This window comes from Dendrobium catenatum, unplaced genomic scaffold, assembly GCF_001605985.2.
Source record: "Dendrobium catenatum unplaced genomic scaffold, ASM160598v2 fragScaff_scaffold_456, whole genome shotgun sequence".
NCBI lineage: Eukaryota > Viridiplantae > Streptophyta > Magnoliopsida > Asparagales > Orchidaceae > Dendrobium > Dendrobium catenatum.
The window spans coordinates 186,214-206,954 of NW_021318918.1; the positions used below are offsets into that span (position 1 = coordinate 186,214).

At 35.1% G+C, this 20,741-nt stretch overlaps 3 protein-coding genes across 7 annotated transcripts; all 3 read right to left on the reverse strand.

Moving 5' to 3' along the window:
- Positions 1–3,087: 3,087 nt before the first annotated feature.
- LOC110096100 (receptor-like protein 9DC3) lies at positions 3,088–6,119 on the reverse strand. Of its 5 annotated transcripts, XM_028694328.1 has the most exons (3): positions 5,763–6,119; positions 3,756–3,827; positions 3,422–3,669 (listed from the first exon to the last, which is right to left on the reverse strand). In XM_028694328.1, exons 1-3 carry the CDS (start codon positions 6,031–6,033, stop codon positions 3,560–3,562), a joined length of 453 nt encoding a protein of 150 aa, XP_028550161.1. In that variant the 5' UTR covers positions 6,034–6,119; the 3' UTR covers positions 3,422–3,559. The 5 variants fall into 5 exon arrangements, with proteins under 5 accessions (XP_028550160.1, XP_028550159.1, XP_020677530.1 ...); XM_028694327.1 differs by lacking the exon at positions 3,756–3,827 and having other exon boundaries at positions 3,088–3,755; XM_028694326.1 differs by having other exon boundaries at positions 3,088–4,412.
- A 5,963-nt stretch (positions 6,120–12,082) lies between these two features.
- Positions 12,083–12,955, reverse strand: LOC110096108. The gene has a single exon (XM_020821880.1). It carries the CDS (start codon positions 12,953–12,955, stop codon positions 12,083–12,085), a length of 873 nt encoding a protein of 290 aa, XP_020677539.1.
- A 3,567-nt stretch (positions 12,956–16,522) lies between these two features.
- On the reverse strand, positions 16,523–19,846 carry LOC110096103 (receptor-like protein 32). Its single transcript, XM_020821874.2, has 2 exons — positions 19,382–19,846; positions 16,523–17,353 (listed from the first exon to the last, which is right to left on the reverse strand). Exons 1-2 carry the CDS (start codon positions 19,653–19,655, stop codon positions 16,662–16,664), a joined length of 966 nt encoding a protein of 321 aa, XP_020677533.1. The 5' UTR covers positions 19,656–19,846; the 3' UTR covers positions 16,523–16,661.
- Positions 19,847–20,741: the final 895 nt, after the last annotated feature.

Sequence of the window (20,741 nt, forward strand, 5' to 3'; positions counted from 1 at the left end):
TATGAGGGGGAGCTTGTGAGGGGTTTCACAAGGGTTGCTTCAAGGATCTCTCTACTTGTTCCTCGTCTAGATTTTCTCATCCGTAGAAGGGTCGGTAGAGGTAAGGAGTTAGCTTTTGGTTGTGGTTCTCTGCCAGCTTCAGGAGGAAGCAAAAGGAGGTAGGTTCTCTGCCTTGCCGGGGTGGCAAAAAGGAGGTTCTTGTGAGGGCTTCTCCGCCTAGCCGTGGGGGCTAAAGGAGAGTCACGTTTTGTAGTGCAATACTTGGAGGGTGCCTCCAAGGAGTGGACGTATGTCGAGTTGACCGAACCATTATAAAGTTCTGTGTTCTTATTTCTTGCTTCCGCACTTTTATTTCCGTATTTAATTTTTTGTGGTGTGATTTTGGTTTATGCGATTTGTTGTGAAAATAATTTTTTAAAATACCAATTCCCCCCCCCCCCCCTCTTGGTCAGCTTAGGCTAGTTCTATAGGGCTTAACATCCCTAACGAACTTTCATCCTCGGCCTCCAATAAACGTCGGACTTCTACTCAATGGCAGACCTTCACTCATCGCCAAGTTTCTACTCGATGTCGGACTTCTACTGGTTATCGGACTTTCGTTGGACATCTATTCTAAGATGAATTTCTTTCCATTGTTGGACTTCTACCTGATGCCGTCCTTCTGACCTTCATCGTCAGACAACAGTTCTTCCGACCTCCATCACCAGCCGACTACGGTCCTCCTGACTTATGTCAACCACTGACTACAGTCTTTTTGACCTTCATCGCTCGCCGACTACGGTCCTCCTGACTTATGTCGCCCACCTAATGCAGTTTTTCCGACCTCCGTCGCCCGCCGACTACGGTCCTCCTGACTTATGTCGCCCACCGACTATAGTCTTCCCGACCTCCGTCGCCCGCCAACTACTGTCCTTCTGAATTACCTCGCCCACCAACTACAGTCCTTCCGACCTCGGTCGCCAGCCGACTTACGTCTTCCGCAGACTATAATCTTTCTGACCTCCGTCACCACACTATGGTCCTCCCGACCAAACGAACACGTCAATAGTGATTCTTTGTATTCACATCATGTAATGTACTCTATATACATCAAGCTAAGGCAGTCCCCCAAGGAAGGGCCTCATTTGTAATCAACTGCAATACTAGTGGAATCATTCAAACTGGGCTAGACCCCGTGGTTTTGCCCCCTTTTCAGGTGTTTTCCACATAAAAATATTAGTGTCTCCTATGATGCTACACACTCTCTTATCTGATTGCGTGCCGGATTTCGTACAACACTAAAACTTTGAACTTTATATTTCTCTACCACCGCGAATACTCCATTATATAAATAAACAAAAATATATTGTAATACATAAAAATTAATTTCTTTAATATCAAAACTTAAATAAAAATATAAAGATAAAAATAAAAGTGATCTCAAATCACTTTTCAATTAATAAATTCCATTATAGTTACTACACTTAAATAAATTTTAATAAAAGGCTCCACATTTTAAAAATTTCTAATAAAAGGGGGTTTTCTTTTTTCTTTGGTTAAACCCCATGTAAAGGCTTACATCATGTCAATTCATCAAAAAGTGTTACAAATCTTTAAAGGGTGCTTACGAATGCTCAAAGAGCAAACATTAAAAATCAAAATAAGCCTAAGGAACCAATAATCCCTGCTAATTGCAACATAATACTACTAAAAAATGGGTGTTTTCGCAGTGGTTATTATCAGCAGTTTTCAAGCAGACACTAAAAGAAGGTATGGACAGTGGTTATTACCACTGGTAAAAAACTCCCGTATGACTCCACACTCTCTTGCCCCAATAAGCTCTTTCTACTCGTTCGACTGTTCCTCGATCTGCTCCATCCTTTTGAGCCCCCCCGCGCGTGTTTCCGTCACCACCAAATCAGTTACTCCACTTTTATTAGCCCTAATCCGCTCATTTTACTCAATGGGTAAGTAGTATGACATCCAACCCTTTGAAGTTCTAGGTGATTAACTTAGATTCTATTTGTATTAGACTAATTAGGTTATTGGCCCGAGGTTTACCTCTTAAACTTTAGATGATTGGCCTGGAGCTCAATCTTACTCTCATAGACAATAGATGATTGATCCAAATTCTATTATGCACTACTTAAGTGCTCCACCTTGTCACATGGAATCCACTTGGTCCATTGTGCTTTGATACCCATACTTAGTCCTAGATAAGCCTACCTTAGACAACCTCAAGTGGTCTAATGGACACTTTTTTTTAGCTTCATTATCGTCACAATGAGCTTCAATTCCATTATGCCCATTATATGTTAATTTGGCATAAAGGATCAAACAAGCCTATTTACCACTTAATTATTTTTTACTTAATTTGGCAGTTTGATGATGATGGTCCTATGGAAACAATCTGATGGTGATCTTTCGATGACAACGGTGGTCCTATGATCATGGTTGAGCAACAATAGTTTGAAGATAATGACAATGGTTCGATGATTGCCATGGTATGATGATAGCAATCGAGTAGTTACGGCCTGATGACGATGATTTAATGATAATAGTGACGGTGGATAGGTGATGTTCAGATGATGACGGTGCGACAGTGATGATCAAGCGTTGGCAATTTGATTGCATTAGTTACGTGCTTCGATGGCGGTGACTTGATGATGGTCCTCAATTAATATTTAAAATTTTTAATTGTGCTGTAAGTGCTTTATTTGGACTTATTTGGACTTAAATTGGATTACTTTTGTGTAGAGGAATATTTTGCATTTCATATTATAGTTTATTATGAGCTTTTTTCCCACTAGAATTCTATCTAGGATGCATTTGACTTTTTTAAATAATTGAGTTAAAATATCCTTATTATAATTTAGTTTGGATGGACTTAAAATATTTTTAAATTGTTTTTTTTTTTAATAAATGAAATATAAAGTTGAATGATTATTCATGCATTACACTCATCTCAATATAAAATAAAATAAAATAAAAAACCATAATGGATTTTTAAATTTATTGTCTTCCATTATAACTCAGTTACGCACATATAAGCACAAAGGTGTCCCACTATCTTTGTGAAATTATAGTTTAAGATTTTAATAATTATAAGGTCATTAAATTACACAAATCAGATGCAGCTGGAGCTCGACTTGTTGGAGAGAAAAAAAATACAAATTAAAAATTAAAAGCATCAAACATTCAAGTCTATCAATGCAAATACTTCAATTATAACAAGCATTAATTCCACTAGTTCTACATATCTATGGCAACATTAATAATAATAATCATAATTATAATGTTTTCCTTAATTTTCATTAGCAGAATTCTCATACAAAGAGGCTTTCATAAAAATTATCCATCAATAGGTCTTCTGCTTCTCCTCCACTTGCTTCTATCACAGCACATCACATCAAGCACCACAACGAGTGCCATCGACCCTCCAAATCCCACACCGAATAATATTCCCAGCACAATCATATAACTTTTATTCTTTGATGCTTGAGTACTTGTTGATGCTATAGTCTTGTTTTCAGTTGTAAATATTGTGTTGCAAGGAAACCAACATAATCCCTCATTTCCTTCAAAAGACGTGTTGGGGAAAGTGGAGAATTGACCTCCAACTGGAATTTTTCCTATTAACTTGTTGTATGAGAGGTTTAAATAATCCAAGAAATGCAAAGATACCAATTCCTGCGGGATCATACCAGAAAGTTTATTAACTGAGAGATCGAATGTCTCGAGCTGTAATAAATTCCCTAGCTGTGGAGGAATTTCACCTGTCAAATAGTTATGTGACATGTTGAGCACTTGAAGAGAAGTAAGTTGGCCAATGGTTGGAGGAATCTCTCCTTCAAAAAAATTATTGGAAAAGTCAATTGACTTGACAATCGTCCATATCTTCTGTATTATCATTTGTTGTCCCTTATTCATAATGGTTAGCAAAACCATGTAACTGATTGGGTGAAGTATTATAAATGTAACATCATTTTGTGTGTCTGCTCTGTTTGTCATCATTGACCTAAAATTACTGAAGCACTCAGCACATAAATTACCGCTAAAGTTATTGGATGAGATGTCCAATATATGTAGCGTAGAAAAAGTATAATTTGTTTCATAATTTTCATCAAGAGGCCCAACTAGCCCATAGAATTTATTATATCTTAGAACAAGGACTCTCATCGATGACATATTTCCCAACCAATAAGGAAATGTATCCTTCAAGTTATTATTCCCCAGATCCATCAACTCAAGTGATTGGCAATTGGACAGAGATCTCGGAAGCAACCCCTCTAATTGGTTGTCTCTAAAATTTAAAATTTGCAGCTCACATTTTGGACTAAACTCATCAGGGATGGTTCCATGAAGCAAGTTTCCTCTTAGATTTAGCACTTGTAGATCAATTCCATCCCTCAATAAACATGGTAGAATAGAACCTATTAAACTGTTATTTGATAAATCAAGCATTTGTAGTTGTGTCATGTTGCAGATGAATTGTGGGATTTCTCCAGTCAGGTTATTGTTTGCAAGAGAAAGAAATTTTAAGTAATTTAGGTTTGGAGTGGTGTTGAAAGAGATAAACGATGTTAGACGATTATTTGAGAAATCCATAAATACGGGTTCAATAAATGGGAGAGGAGGAATTGAGCCTTCAATAATGTTGGAATGCAAATCAATAACTCGAATTGGATGGAAGTCAGACAAATTAATATGATGCATTGTAACATGTGTAAACATGTTGCAAGATAGGTTAAGTTGCACAATGTTCCATATCAAGCTCGGTATTTCACCATAAATTTTATTGTTTGAGAGGTCCAAGAAGCTAATTTGAGGTTGGTATTTTATGAATGTAGGGATCTTTGTTAGATTGCAACTAGCCAGTGCTAATAATGATATATTGGGATAAGAAGATAGGGAAGATCCATGATCTGCTTCCCACGAACCTAAGGAAAATCCACTATTTGAAAGGTCTAATTTTTTAAGACTCACAAGACCTTTGATTTGCTCCAACTCCACCATGACTTCACTGAAATTGTTCGAAGCAAGGTAAAGGTTGGAGAGCTTTGATAATTGAAATAGGGACCTTGGAATTGGCCCTTGTAATTTACTGTTATTAGATAGATTCAAGGTCTCTAGCTGTGATAGATTTCCTATCGAAGATGGTATTATACCAGAAAATTGACAGCTTGAGAGATCTAAATCTTTTAAAAACTTGAGGTTGCCTATTGTATTAGGTAAATTTCCAGAGAAATTGGTATGATAAAGCACCAACCTTATTAAATTATTGTCAACTGAAAAATCTGGAAGAGAACCATACAACATCGGATTTTCTGAGATATCGAGTTGTTTCAAATTTCTCAGCTGAAAGATTGGTTTGGGAAAACCCCCGAAGAGGGAACTACCCCTCATGCTCAGCACCTCAAGTATCATGGTGGAATTTACAAAAGCACCACTCCATTCACTCCAATATGTTGAGAGATCAACATTGTCTAGATAAAGTTCCTTCAAGCTCCTCATGTTTTGTAAAAGTGTTGGTTTAATTGTGAAAGAAAGACTATTATTTAAGGGAATGTAATTTGAGGAAAGGTTGATGACAGTCAACTTTTTCAAGTGAGCAATACCAACGGGAACCTTCCCAACAAATCCACAATAGGAAAGATCAAGGCTCGAAAGATTTCCAAGTCGATCCCACCCAGAATCCGGAATGGAATTTCCAAAGAACGAGTTGGTGGCAAAATTGAGAGTGCGTAAAGATGTGAGATTGAAAAGGCTGGGATTAATCGTACCATCGAGTCCCTGATTACTTAGGTCGAGGCTTATGACCCGACTCCATTCATCGCATGTCACGCCCTCCCAGTTGCAACAATTTGTTCCTGGAATCCATGTATTGAATAGAAAGTATGAGAAGCCTTGCTTGAGCTGGAGAAGCGATGTGCTCTCAGCCTCAACACATTGGCCAAGAGCACTGCAGTTAATCAAAAAATGCCCAGAAAAAAGAGAAAGTGAGAGAAGTAGAAGGTGCAGGAAGGCCAAGAAGTTGATATGAAATGACTCCATGTGGAAGAAGGTGCAGGGGCATGATTTCCCTGATTTAAGAGTCAATATTTGGCTGTGTTAAATAAAAAAAAAAGAAGCCATTAAAAGTCGTCTCTTCGGTCAATATTTAAAAGTCAATGTTTGGCTGTGTTAAATGAATAAAAGTAGCCATTAAAGTCGTCTCTTCGTTCAAGACTTTTATATTATTTGATAATAAAATAAAATCCTTAATAATAATTTTAGTAAAATATTTATAAATAAAAAAGTAATGTACGACGAAAGAGTTGAACTTAAATATGGATTTATATCTCTTGTTCTCTTTTCTCACGCTTCTTCTAAGATATCTACTTCTATTTTGTTTCTTCTTCCTCTCATATATTTTTATGAATTTTTTTATTTTTTCCTTAATGGATGGTAGACTGGGAGACTTTGAAAAAACTTCTTTTTTTTTTTATATGTTGGACGGTGGAAGATGCAATAATAGAGATTCAATGACATGTCATAAAAAATCATCTTAATCGGACATGAATTTTGATGTAAATATGAATAAAAAAACTTCCAAAATTAAATTTGGGATCATCCAAGCTTTGATTTCAGCAAGATTATAGTCAAATGAAACAATCTCATGGAGACGAACCCAATGTCATCAAAATTGGTCTAATCTAAATCCAAATGGGTCAAAATCAGGGGCCTGGCACCTATTTAGAAGCTTCATAATATTAATTGGATGTTCAAATGATATTCAAATGTAAAATGCTTATAGGTGAATCGAGTAGCTCGATGATACAAATCCAATATGATTAAGATTGCCAAATTCTGACATCCTTAAAACACCCAAATACTCGATAAATATTTTATGATCAAACGAAACGCTACGAGCTATTCGGTGGAACACTCAAATTATCGTTCTTTTTTTTTTCACAAAATAAAATTTCATTAATCAAACAAAAACAGACGGATACAACAGCTGATAAAAGGGAAGCAAAAGAAAAATACAACAAATAAAATTAAAGGCGCAAAAAAGCTCAGGAAACGGCCGAAGCTCCCAGCGACCCAGACGCCTCTCACGGACCGTCCAATAAAAGGTTGCCACAAGCAAAACGACCAGGCCGCGAGCCCCGACCACATCATTGCCTATAGCCCATCGAAACAACGAATCAGCCAACCAAAAAATCATATCAATTCCGATGAGAGATGAAGAGAACGACAAACATGAAAATTCAACGTCGACGATGGCCTCTCCCCCAAAATTTCCCCTGAGTTTGAGCATTGACAATAGGTTTAGCACAAACCATCGAGAAATCATTACCAGGGTCCGAGTCCACTCCAACATCAGAAAATTTAGATTCCGAATCACCATCCGATTCACCAACCAACCAGTTAATTTGGTTCCTAATCTCCAAACCAGAACAATCACCCAAACAATTAGTCATAGATATTGCAAATTAATCAAATTCACAGGAACCTCAACAAGCCTGTTCACAATCGGACCACATTTCTCACTGACATCAAGCAAATGAGGCTCCGCCTCACCCATATCCGGTTCCATAACAACAATCGAGTTATCAGCAGCACCATCCACTAAAATATTAAAATTCTCAGTAGCGATAGCTGCCTTGATGACATTGCTAACATAAGTTAAAGCATTATGAACAAAAGGTGTAGCATTTGGAGATAAAACACCCGAAACAGCCTCAGACAAAACTCCTCCAACACATTTCACCCCATTTTCTACCAAAGCAGATTCAGGGTCATTTAAAACACATTGAACTAAAGTAGCTAGAACGGACTCAACCAAAGTAATAGGCGTTTCTAAATTTGTAGGAATAGTAGAAAGATTCAGATCATCATTAATAGTAATGCAATCAACCTCAGCACCCTCACGAAGCACCACCCCATCCAACACCAACGGCAAAGAGGAAACGATAAGTACAGTATCCAAAGGTTCAGACAGAACAACACCAGCTTTAACTTCATTTAATTCATCACCAACCGACGTAACAACAGGTAAATCCCGAGCATCAGAAACAAGTCCCCCCCCCCAATGCAGGAGGAGGAACATCAATAACCGGCCGGCACGTACCCTTAGCGTGCCCGATACATTTACACACAGAACAAAAATTAGGAAACTCGTCTAAAATCACATCCTGAACATAACCCAAAGAATCATAACCAAGTCAAACTTGTTTAGGATAGGATTTAGTGATATTAAGCTCAACTAACACATGGGCATTTGATGGACGAGAACCCACCGAAGTAGCTTCATCAATTTTTAAAGGTTTGCCAAAGATCTGAGCTAGACCAAAAAGAATACGTGGGGAAAAAAATGTTGGCGAAGGCGAGGAAACGAAATCCATATCGGAATAATCGGTGATTCCATGCCAATATCCAGAGTCGGAGACCATTTAGTTAACTTCATGTAGCAGTTGTAAACAAGGTAGGAACGATGACAAAACACCCTACAATAATCAAGATCGTTTGCTAACTTGATAAGGATGTGAGATTGATCTAACACAGCCAAGATTAATGGATCAAGATCATTCTTTTCTAACACCCTGCAATAATCAAGATCGTTCTTTTTCTTCTTATTTACTAGTCATGTCACTATAAAAAAATTATAAATAGTCACTCATTCTTCACGTGAAAGGAGATGAAAAAAGAAAAAAAAAACTATGAGAGTTGCTTTTTATGAAAGAATAAAAAACATATATATTTTTTTCTTTTTAGTTTAAATGGATGACATGATCTTTAAAGACTTAAAGTTTTCTTTCTAGATTACGATCTTAAAGAAATGGGCTATTTAGTTTGAAATCGGCTATTTTTTTTATAATTCCAATTCATTATTTTATTTTGAATTCAATCCATTATTTACCTGAAAGAAATAGGAGTGTCAATATAAGATAAGAACAAAAAATATGACCCAAATCCAACCATAAAAATCTGTATTCAAGTTGAACCGTTTAACAAATATTTCAGATTATTATTATAAAATATATGAAATATGAAACTTTAAGCTCATCATATGTCATTTTTTTTTACTTTCTTTTTGAGCAATTTTTTTATACATTTTGACTTCATTTTGAGAGTATTTTTTACTGTTTCTTAAAACATCTTTTTATTATACAAATTTTAATTTTTGTATAAAAAAGTTGCCCAAATGAAACCTTCATTCTAAAAAACGAGTTAATTAAATTAATTTTAATTAAGCTTAAATCAAACTTAACAAGCCAATAAATGTCAAATTCATTTCTATAGGCCATCTAATTAAATCCAATATTGATGGCGCTAGTAAGGCAAAGTGCGGAATCATGAATAACGTTTTCAGGTTGGCGGGTCATTTCAGGTTGACCTGAATCTGAATCAGGTCGGATTCGGGTTCAGATTCCCGAGCCATTTCCCTAATTAGGTCGAGTCAGCTGGCAGCGGGTCAAGTTTGGGTTGGACCTAAACCTGACCCTAAGACGGTAAGACCCATTATAACACCCCTATTCATTGATGTAGCTCATCAGTGGGGAAGCCCTGAAGTCTCTACTTAGAGGTATTAGCCAAGAGCATTACAATTAATTCAGAAAAAAAAAAAAAAGAGATCGTTTGTTGGGATTTTTTTTACTATAGTATTCTCTATTATTTAATAAGCTTGAACTTATTTAGAACATTTTATGAATCGTTTTCGAACCTATAAAAAAAACAGAGAAAATGAAAGAATTTGTTCGAGCAAAACGATCAAATTGATATGAAATGGCTCCATGCTATGATTAAAGATAAAAGGAAGAAGTCATGAGTTAACTCGATAATTAATCCTGTTAATAATTAAGTTCTATCATAATTTTTTTGAGCTTATCAATGGAGTTGTGACCAATAATACTTTTAATCAATATGGGGCAATATTTAAACTAAGATAAATTTTTTAAGTATTTTCCAATAATGGCAGTACTATGTTTCATAATAATTATAGTAAATTATTGCTAGAGTTTCACAAACATCTTAAACATAAAATTAAAAATATATATTTTTTTTTAATGAGAAAAGCCACTGAGATGAATAATTATACGGCCTACTAGAGATACAATTTTCACATAGATGTGAAAGTAATATGGAGTAGAAAATTTGCAATAGTAGAATTATATAGCGTTTAGCGTTCAAGTTTTGTATGAAGATTTAGCACGCATACATATAAGAAAGAGGGACGTAAGAGTCATAAGAGACGCCAAAAATTTTACATGAAAAACTCTTAAAAGGAGAAAAATCATGGGGCATGAAAAAATTATAGTTGTTGCTATGGCTTCTGTACTTTGCTATGACAGGATTCTTATAAGTTTTTGTTGTAATGACAGGATTCTTCGCCTCAAAAAAAAGAAAAACAATATAATTTTATAGTTTTTGTTGCTATCTTATAAGATTTTGTACTTATAGTTCTTATAGTTGTATCTTCAGGCTTTACTTATAGTTTTTGTTGCTATCTTATAAGTTTTTGTTGTAATTCACTTAAACAGCAACCTGTAAAAACTGAAGCTTTTTCTGTAAAAACTGAAGCTTTTTCTGATGAAACTGGAACCGAATTCCTGGAACTCTATTGAATTCTGGAACAGAATTCTGTGAACCGAATTCTATTGAATTCTGTGAACCGAATTCCTTTGAATTCTGGAACCAAATTCCTGGAACCGATTTCAAAGAACGAAATTTTGAAGCTTTTTCTGATAAACTGAAGCTTTTTCTGGAACCGAAATCTGTGAAACCGAAGCTTTTTCTGATAAACCGAATTCACTGGAACAGAAATCTGATGAAACCGAAGCAAAGCTTCTATTTCATTTTGATGATCACAAAAATTTAAAGCAAAAACAAAAAGGTTTACACAGAAATTTAAAGCAAAGCTTCTATTTCTTTTTGAAGATCACAAAAATCTAACTCATAACATCTTTTCCCAAAAGAAGTCAAACCTCAAAAAAGTAATCCAAAATGATATTGAACATTTACTTGAAAACCTTCACTATTCGAATACTCGTACTCATCTCCCAACTCATCTACAGCCCTTCTACTTTGCAACTTTGAACTCTTTGGTTGTCTTACTTGTGTGATAATTGTGTCATTCACCTCCACATTCTTATGTAATGGATTCTTACATGTACTTCGATGATGACCCCAAAGATTACACCTACTGTATTTATGTACTTTCTTGTCCTTTTCCAGAAAATTAGCCGATCTTCTTCTTTTGGGTCTTCCTCTAGGTCTTGATGTATTTGGCGCTCCAATCTCAACAGCATCGTGAATCAGTTGCCATTGGTCCTTCCCAGGTAACATGCCAATTGCTCCATCGTATGCCATCCTGTATCTAAATATCTTGGAATTAGTGTAGCAAGTGTGAAATGGAAATTGAAATAATTAAAGGTTGACGTTGAGAGTTACCGGTGCACGTAGAAGTATTCATGAATGTATGTATGCCATAGTGGATGCTCCTTCATCCCAATGAAAGCAATGGCATGAATGCAAGGAAGTCCTGTTAATTTCCATACTTTGCATGTACAGTCTCTACTCTCAACGTCAACAATATGCCTTGAATGTAACGATTCAACCTCAGCTTTGAAAGTAGTAGATTGGCGAACTATTAAATGTTCTTCTCTTGTAGTGATGTCTCTTATATATTCTTCAGCATAAGGAACTATTTCACATTGCCAACTCCAACTTGTCATTTTACGTGTAGCCCTTTGTTCCATGAGTTTACCACGAATCATGTCAATTAACTCAAAAACAGGTTTATTTCTAGCCTCCATTATCCAAGCATTGAATGATTCAGCAAAGCTATTGGTATTTGTACTGTGGTATATCTCATACATAAACTGACTTCGTGACCACTTGTAAGGTAATGAGATAAGGTACGCATAGACGGTGGGGTATGATACACTTAATTCAACGAGCTTGTCATTGTACTCTGTCGTTGTGTATGCATTAGATGCTCCCCAAACCAAACCTTGCAGTTTATGCCCATCTTTACAATGAAATTTTTTTTAATATTCTTTCATAAATGACGAATACAAATTCTATGCTCAACTGCAGGGTACACATCTTTAATAGCCTAGCCCAAGCCCTTCTCCATATCTGAAATGACTGCAAGAGGTTCTATGTGTGTACCAATGCTTTCTCCCAAGTTATGAAAGAACCAAAACCATGTCTGCTTAGATTCAGTTTCAACAACATCAAAGGCCAAAGGAAATAAACCGTTATTACCATCAAGTGAGGTTGCTAATAAAAGCATTCGTAAATGCTTGGATTTGAGGTGGCATGCATCCAAACTAATTAGAGGCCTGCAACCATACATGAATCCATCTGTGCACACCTTAAAACTTACATAAAATCTCTGAAATGAATTGTCATGTTGGTCAAACATATATGTGATATGTGAACCAGGATTTCTACCAATCAAATCAACATGTAGTGAAGGCACCCATTTATAATTATCATCAATAGAGCCAAATATACTTTCACGAGCTTGCTCCCTAGACCTCCACAACTTCATGTAAGGTAATGAAAGACCATACTCTTTCTCTAAATTGCTATTGATATCTTTTGGAGGAACGTCAGGATTCCTTTTGACCATCTCTTGAATCTCTTTGGCAACCCATGCAGATGTGGCTAGTCTATTCCCAGCACGGTTGATGCCTGGACACGTGTGAACACCATCAACTCTTCTAACTTCAAAAGTTTGAGCATCTTCACATAGGGAAGCTCTAATTCTCCATTGGCAACTTTGATAAGAACATGTAACAATAACACGTTTCTTATCACTAGCCTTAATCCTAACACCAAAATTCTCTTTGATGGCAACTGATCGCAAAGTATGCTTGAAAGATATTGCATCCGAAAAATATGTGCCAACAGCTATATCTTTATAACATAGACCTGGAACACTTGAAATACAATCATTATAGTCAAAAGAACTTTCAACCATCTCAGAATTTACGAACTCCCTTAGATTGGACTTAGATTCATGTACTGTAATAACTATCTCAGCACGCAAATTATCATTAGATACTTTTATGAACTCAGATGACTCAACGTCAGAATTTTGATCGTTGTATTCTTTAGGTGATGTTCCATATATGTAATAATGCATATTATATATATGGATGTCCCTTCAGCCAAGGACATATTCGAGCAATCTCGGCTCTAACTGCAAAAATCGTGAGTTGTCCTTTCTCAATTTTTACAGTCCTTTGTTTGCCACCATCGTATATCTTTCTATGTTGGTCATTGGTTTGAACCCATATTCCTCCATACTTAAATACAACAGAAATATACTCTTTCTTCTCTCCATATATTTTATTTCCAACATTGTCCTGCATTATCAATGATGGAAAAGTTATTTACAATTTTTAATGTGTTTCAAATCAATCAATTAATACTCATGAAGTAAGTCGTCTGAGAATACATCATGAATAACTGCTTCCACAATGATAAACTTTTCTTACTGCAACTGTGAAATACAAAATACATAATAAGCACAAATTAGCACAGATTTCTGTAAAATTAAAAAATACTGTAAAATATGTATAAACCGAAGCTTTATCAATGACAAACTTCTTTTAGGAGGAATACCGAAGCTTTATCAATGAAAAACTTCTGTTACTACAACTGGAAACTTCTTTTGCTTTTACTGTGAAATAAGCACAAATTATTTTAGATTGAAAAAAAAGGACGGCTTAATCCACTGCCAAGCTTAATAACCGGTATAGAAATGAAATAAGCACACTAATCCTACTGCTAAACGAGGAACGCCGGAAGAGAAATGTTCGGAGAAAAAATAGAACGCCGGAGAGAAATAGAACGCCAGAGAGAAATAAGCTTAAAGCGGTAAAAAAATAGAACGCCGGAGAGAAATGTTCGCCTGGCGACAAGCTTCTTTTCGGCAAAAACGGAGGGAAATGTTCGTGAGAAGCAGAACCTGCAGTTCGCCGGGATTGGGAAGAAGTTCGGACAAGCCTGACGCGAAGAGCTAAATTCGGCGGGAAGTAGACGTCCTAATGTAAGCGGTAGACGGCGCAGTAGACGGAGTGGTACAATTGAGGTAAAGTAGTCAAGATCGATTACAATAACCGTCCACTGGCATTAGCGGTAAAATAATACAATAATGATAAATTTATGCAGTAATAACAAATCCGTATAATAATAAGAATAATGTCTCAATAACATGCATTTCATTAGTTACATTAAAAAAGAAGTCCTAGCTATCACGATATTTTTTAGTATCAATATCCTGTCAATAACAATTGTTCGCTTAGTAAATAGAGTCGTCACTCTTTGCCGTATGCATAGTAATCATCTATTTATAACTCTAAATCATTATCACATGAATTAGTATACGATAACATCAAATTATACTATTTAAAGGAAAGTCCGTTAGTTCATGAGCATCATGTACAGGTCAATTAGTCTTCAACCAACTGATCAACTGGTCTTTACTTTCTTTACACACATTATAAAAAAAGTAATAGCAACCATCTATTATCTATCACATATTAATTTTTATTCTCAATATTTGTATTAGCAATATGCTTAAATAAAAATACTCAATTCATATATAGTGCAAATCTTCATAATTCAAAAACTTTTGTTTTACCTAGTGAAAGTCATAAATGTTACAGTCAAAATATCTAGGAATATCAGTGCAATAATATATAAAAAGTTGTGCGATAGAAGTTTAATAAATTCAAAGAAAATATAATAAAATCAATTTTGAGGAGAATCAAACAGTCAAAATATAAATCTTTGATAATAAACATAAGGTTAGAACCATTTATAACGATCTGAACAATTTTCAGAAAAGCAGCAAAGGATTCGAAGACAAAAAATACAAATTTATCTTACTCTCTGATGCGCTACAACTCAAACAAGAATTCAAAATTTTCCAATTTCAAATATCTTCAAAAATTCGGATGGTTACGTTCTCACTCCCATCTCTCTCTCCTCTTCCTTTCAATTTGCTTTATGCATAACAATCTTGAAAACTCAAGTAATGATTTCATCATATATTCTAAAATCAGTCTTTTTAATGAATTTCATTTTTTTAGACATTTTAGTCAATTAAGACAAATTCAAACACATCATATATGTAAGTAGGGGTGTCAATTTCTGGTCACGGATCGGGTTCGGGTCGAACCCGGAACTGACCCGGGTTCAAACGGGTCGACCCTAACCCGACCCGGGTAGACAAACGGGTCGGAAAACCGAACCTGGACCCGACCCGGCGGATGTCTTAGTGCTTTAAGCTTAAGATTTAATATATATATGAAAATATTGTTTTTGGCCAAGTGCTATGGGCTCAAACATCGCAGCACCGCATTCCGATTCATGCATGGCACCACCGCATCAAAATCTTAACGCAGTCACATTGAATTCATTTTAAATTTTCACGAGACTAGGGAACCAGAGCAGCAAAAAACTCAACGCCACAACACTCCAGATCATTATTTTAAAAAATTTCTTATTTTTTATTTTAAAATTATTTTCATAATTATCGGGTTGTTATATAAGGGATGGTGGCAAATACAACGCTTAGCTCTTATAAAGGATAAAAGATGAAAAAGCCATGAAGTTTGATTTGAGTAATTTCTCTGGTCATTAGAAAGACTTTGATGTGGTCTCCCCAGTGGTTGATCTCCTTGTGGCCAACCAAAGTTATTTTTTTAGTAAAGATTAAAAAAAATATTATTTTGAATGGAGGAGCGAGATGATTTGGAAAACTTGTAATTTGCTTTATGGATAACAATCTTGAAAATTCAAGTAATGATTTCATCATATATTCTAAAATCAGTCTTTTTTAATGAATTTCATTTTTTTTAGACATGTTCGTCAATTAAGACAAATTCAAACACATCATATACATAAGACTCAATTCCAAACTCTCTTCATTAATAGCTAAAGCTCCCAACTATCAGAATAAAAAAAAGTTGTGTTTCAATCAATTATTTCGTTTGGAATTCCAATCCATTATTTTTGTGGAAGAAGACGTGCTATTTTAAAAGTAGTGCAATTATTTCTAAGGCTTTTAAAGAAAAAAAACTATATTGTTCTATCAATAATTTTTTAGCTTATCAATCGAGTTGTGATCTACAATAATTTTAATCAATATAGAGTTATATTTAAACTAAGATAAATTTTAATATTTTTTTAAAGTGATGGGAGTAATCTGTTTCAGAAAAATACTATAATGATCTTGTTACCCCACTATTGAACTTCATATAAATAAATATAAATATTTTTTCAAAGTAAAAAAATTATTATGTTTAGAACTTCATATAAATAAATATAAATATATTTTCAAAGTATAAAAAATATTATATTTAATGTCAAAATTTAAATAAAAAATAATATAAACAGAAAAAAAATTCAAAAGTTATCTCAAACAATCCTTTAACTAGTAATTTTCTTTCGGCTACAATAATCTAATAAACTTGAATATAAAGTCTCCTCATCCAATGAAAAAGTTATAATTAAAGAAAAAAGTGAAAATTCTATGTAAAATAAAACTATGTAAAATGTAACCTGCATTTCAATAAATATAAAGGTCTTCAATATTATGTACATCCCATGTAATTGAGATGAATGCCAGCTTGGCTAATTAGCATAATGCTTTTACAAAGAGGCTTTAATGCAAATTATCCATCAATAGGTCTCCTGATTCTCCTCCTCATGCTTCTATCACAGCACATGACATCAAACACAACAACTATTGCCATTGAACCTCCAAATCCGACACCAAATAGTATTCCCAGTATAATCATATAACTTCTATTCTTTGGATCTCGGTTGCCTAATTCTAGTGATGTTGTAGTATTCTTCAGTCTTGGAACTGATTTGTTGCATGGAAGTAAGCATAATCCGTTATTTCCTTCAAATGAAGTGTTCGTAAAAGTGGAGAATTGACCTCCAACTGGAATGTTTCCTACCAGCTTATTGTAGGAGAGGTTTAAATATTCCAAGAAACATAAAGAAGCCAACTCTTGTGGGATCTTACCAGAAAGGCTATTCATTGAGAGGTCCAATGACTCGAGCTGTTTTAAATTCCCAAGTTGTGGAATAATTGTACCCGTTAAATAGTTATGTGATATGTTGAGCACTTGAAGAGAAGTAAGTTGGCCAATGGTTATAGGAATCTCTCCTTCAAATAAATTGTTGGAAAAATCTATTGAAATAATGATCTTCCATGACTTTGATATCGTCATTTGTTGCCCCTTGTTCATGATGGTGAGAAAACCCAAATAATACTCTTGGTTTAATGTAAAAACTGTAATATCTCGTACTGTGTCAATTTTATCTATCATCATTGACTTAAAGTTATTGAAGCACTCTGCACATAATTTACCACTAAAGTTATTGAATGAGATGTCTAAGACATGTAACATAGGAAAAGTATAATTTCTTTCAAGATTTCCTTCAAAAGGCTGAATTTTCCCATGGAATTTATTAGACCTTAGAACAAGAACCCTTAGAGATGATATATTTCCCAACCAATAAGGAAATGTGTCCTTTAAATTATTATTCCCTAGGTCCAAAATCTCAAGTAATTGACAATTAGATAGAGACCTAGGAATAAGCTCTTGTAATTGGTTGTCTCTGAGATCTATAATTTGCAATTCACATTTTGGACTAATTTCATTCGGGATGGCTCCATCAAGATGATTTCCTCTTATTTTTAGCACTTGTAGATCAACTCCTTTCAATAAACATGATGGAATAGAACCTGTTAACATGTTATTCGATAAATCAAGTACCAATAAGTTGGTCATATTGCAGATGAATTGTGGGATTTCTCCAGTCAGGCTATTATTTGATAGAAGAAGGTACTTTAATGAAATTTGGTGTGAGGTTATGTTGAAAGAGATAAAAGATGTGAAATGATTGTTTGAAAAATCTAATAACTCAATGATAGTTAATTGGAGAGTACAAATCGGAATAGAACCTGTTAACATGTTATTCGATAAATCAAGTGCATGTAAGTTGGTTATATTGCAAATGAATGGTGGGATTTCTCCAGTCAGACTATTATTTGCAAGAAAAAGTTTCATTAGCGAATTTTGGTGCGAAGTGATGTTGAAAGAGATAAAAGATGTGAATTGATTGTTTGAGAAATCTAATATTGTTTGAGTATTTAATGGGAGAGGAGGAATTGCACCTTCAAGCATGTTGGAATGGAGATCAATAATTTTCAAAGCATTATAATCTGTATTAAGATTAAGAGGAGGATCTGCAACATGTGTGAACATATTGAAAGATAAGTTCAGTTCCAAAATACTCCAAAACCAGCTCGGTATTTCCCCGTGAATTCTATTATTTGAGAGGTCCAAGGAATCCATCATATGTGGGTAATTTATAATTGTAGGGATCTTAGTTAGATTGCAACTTGGTACTGCCAAAAATAATATATTAGATAAGAAATATCCATTATATGCATTCCATGAATTTAGAGAAAGTCCACTGTTTGAGAGGTCCAAAATAATTAGATTCTTGAGATCCTTGATAAACTCAAACTCTAAGTCCCCACTAAAATTATTTCCTGATAAATTCAAATAATCTAGTTGTGATAGATCCTTTATTGAAGGTGGTATTCTCCCAGAGAATTGACAACGAGAGAGATCTAAATATTTTAAAAACTTGAGGTTGCCTATTGTATCAGGCAAATCCCCAGAGAAATTAGTATAAAAAAGATATAAAAATATTAAATTATTGTCCTCTGAAAATTTTGGAAGAGAACCAAAAAGCATTGGATTGAGCGAGATATCAAGATGTTGCAAATTTTTTAGTAGAAATATTTGCTTAGGAAAATAAATTTGCTTAGGAAAAACACCTTTGAGTTGGTTTTCTGGAGCGAATAGCGAAGATAGAGAAGTTAAATTGACAAATGAATAAAAAAAGGTTAGAGTCCAAATTATTGCCTGTAATGTCAACACTATATAAATGTGGGAGCATGGAGAGAGAGGAGCAAGTAGCACGTGAGAGAGAACAATAGCTCATTCTCAGCACCTCAAGTGCAGGGGTGAAATTGGATAGAGCACCACACCATTCATTATGGTATGACGAGAGATCTACATGGTCAAGATAAAGGTCCCTCAAGCTGCTCATATTTCGCAAAAATATTGGTTTACTAGTGAGAGAAAGCCCCCCAAATTCATCATCAAAAGAGGAGAGGTCAAGGAAAGTCAACTTCGTCATGCGAAAGATACCAACGGGAATCTTCCCAGCAAATCCAGCATAGGAAAGATCGAGGCTTGAAAGATTTGCAAGACGGTCCCACCCGTAATTCGGAATGGATATTCCATGAAATTGATTGAAGGAAAAATCTAGAGTGCGTAAAGATGTGAGATTGGATCAATCATACCACCAATGGATTGAGCTCTTAGGTTAATGCTTATGACTCGTCCTGATGATTCATCGCATGTCACGCCCTCCCAGATACAACAATTCGTGCTTAGATTCCATGTATCAAGGTCACCAGAAGTAAAGCCTCGCTTCAGCTGGAGAAGCATTGAGCTCTCTGTCTGGAGGCATTGACCAAGAGCATTGCAGTTAATCGAGAAAAACTCAAAAACAAGACAAAATGAGAGAAGTAGTAGGTGCAGAAAGATAAGCGAGTTGATACGAAATGACTCCATTCATAAAATGGTGCAGAGATATGATTTAAGAGACAATGTTTGGCTCCGTTAAATAGAAAAACGAAGCCATAAAAGTTGAACTAAGTCGTCTCTCCGGTCAAGACATGGCTATGGCTCTTTGGAAAAAATTAAACTTTCAGGAAAGAAAATATGTATCTTCTTTGTTTTTTAGTGGTGGGTGGTGGAAGATGCCATAGTGGAAGACTTTTTTTTATTTTTTATTTTTTTTGAAGTGTTGGGTGGTGGAAGACCCCAAAGTGGAAGACTTTTTGATAATTTGTAAGCTATGCTATGAAAATAAAACATACATAAAAATAAATAAAAGCAGACGAAGACTTTACCAACTAATATTATATAAAGTTGGTAAGAAATTATTTGCATATAGAGCCATGGGATTGTAAGAAGAGTATATAGCATTAGCTATTGGAAGCCGTCTGTGACGGCAGAGCCAGAGGTGACTGTAGATGGCCCTGGCAAGGCGAAGATGGAGCTGGCAAGGCGAAGCGCGAATAACATTTCTAGGTTGGTGGGTTATTTCGGGTTGATCAAAATCCGAATCAAGTCGGATTTGGGTTTGGATTCCCGACTTGTTTTCCTAACTGGGTCGGGTTCGGGTTGGGTCAACTGACAACGAGTCAAGTTCAGGTTGGACCCAAATCCGACCTGAAGACATATTTTGACAGCCCTACTCATTGATGTAGCTCATCAAAGGTAAGGCCACTTGAGCTGGGGAAGCACTGAAGTCTCTGCCTAGAGGCGTTGGTCAAGAGCATTGCAATTAATCCAGAAAAACTTATTTAGAACATTTTATGAATCGTTTTTGAACCTGTAAAAAAACAAAAACAGAGAAAATGAGATATGTTGTTGGAGCAAAACGATCAAATTGATATGAAATGGCTCCATGCTCTGATTAAAGATAAAAGGAAGAGAAAGTCATGAGTTAACTCAGATAATTAATCATGTTAATAATTAAGTTCTATCACAATTTTTTTGAGTTTATCAATGGAGTTGTAATCAATAATAATTTTGATCAATATGGGGTAATATTTAAACTAGGATAAATTTTATAGTTTTTTTTTAAATAAT

Bases quoted from the DNA above. Each gene is read 5' to 3' on its own strand.
- LOC110096103 (XM_020821874.2), bottom strand. From the start codon at position 19,655: ATGGAGTCATTTCGTATCAACTCGCTTATCTTTCTGCACCTACTACTT. The intron at 17,354-19,381 runs GTATGATTGATC...AATTATGTGCAG, and splicing joins AAGAGCTCAATCCATTGGTG to AGTGCTTCAATAACTTTAAG.
- LOC110096108 (XM_020821880.1), bottom strand. From the start codon at position 12,955: ATGGTTGAAAGTTCTTTTGACTATAATGATTGTATTTCAAGTGTTCCA.
- LOC110096100 (XM_020821870.2), bottom strand. From the start codon at position 6,033: ATGGAGTCATTTCATATCAACTTCTTGGCCTTCCTGCACCTTCTACTT. The intron at 3,670-3,755 runs GTGAAATTCCTC...ATGATCCCGCAG, and splicing joins GTCACATAACTATTTGACAG to GAATTGGTATCTTTGCATTT.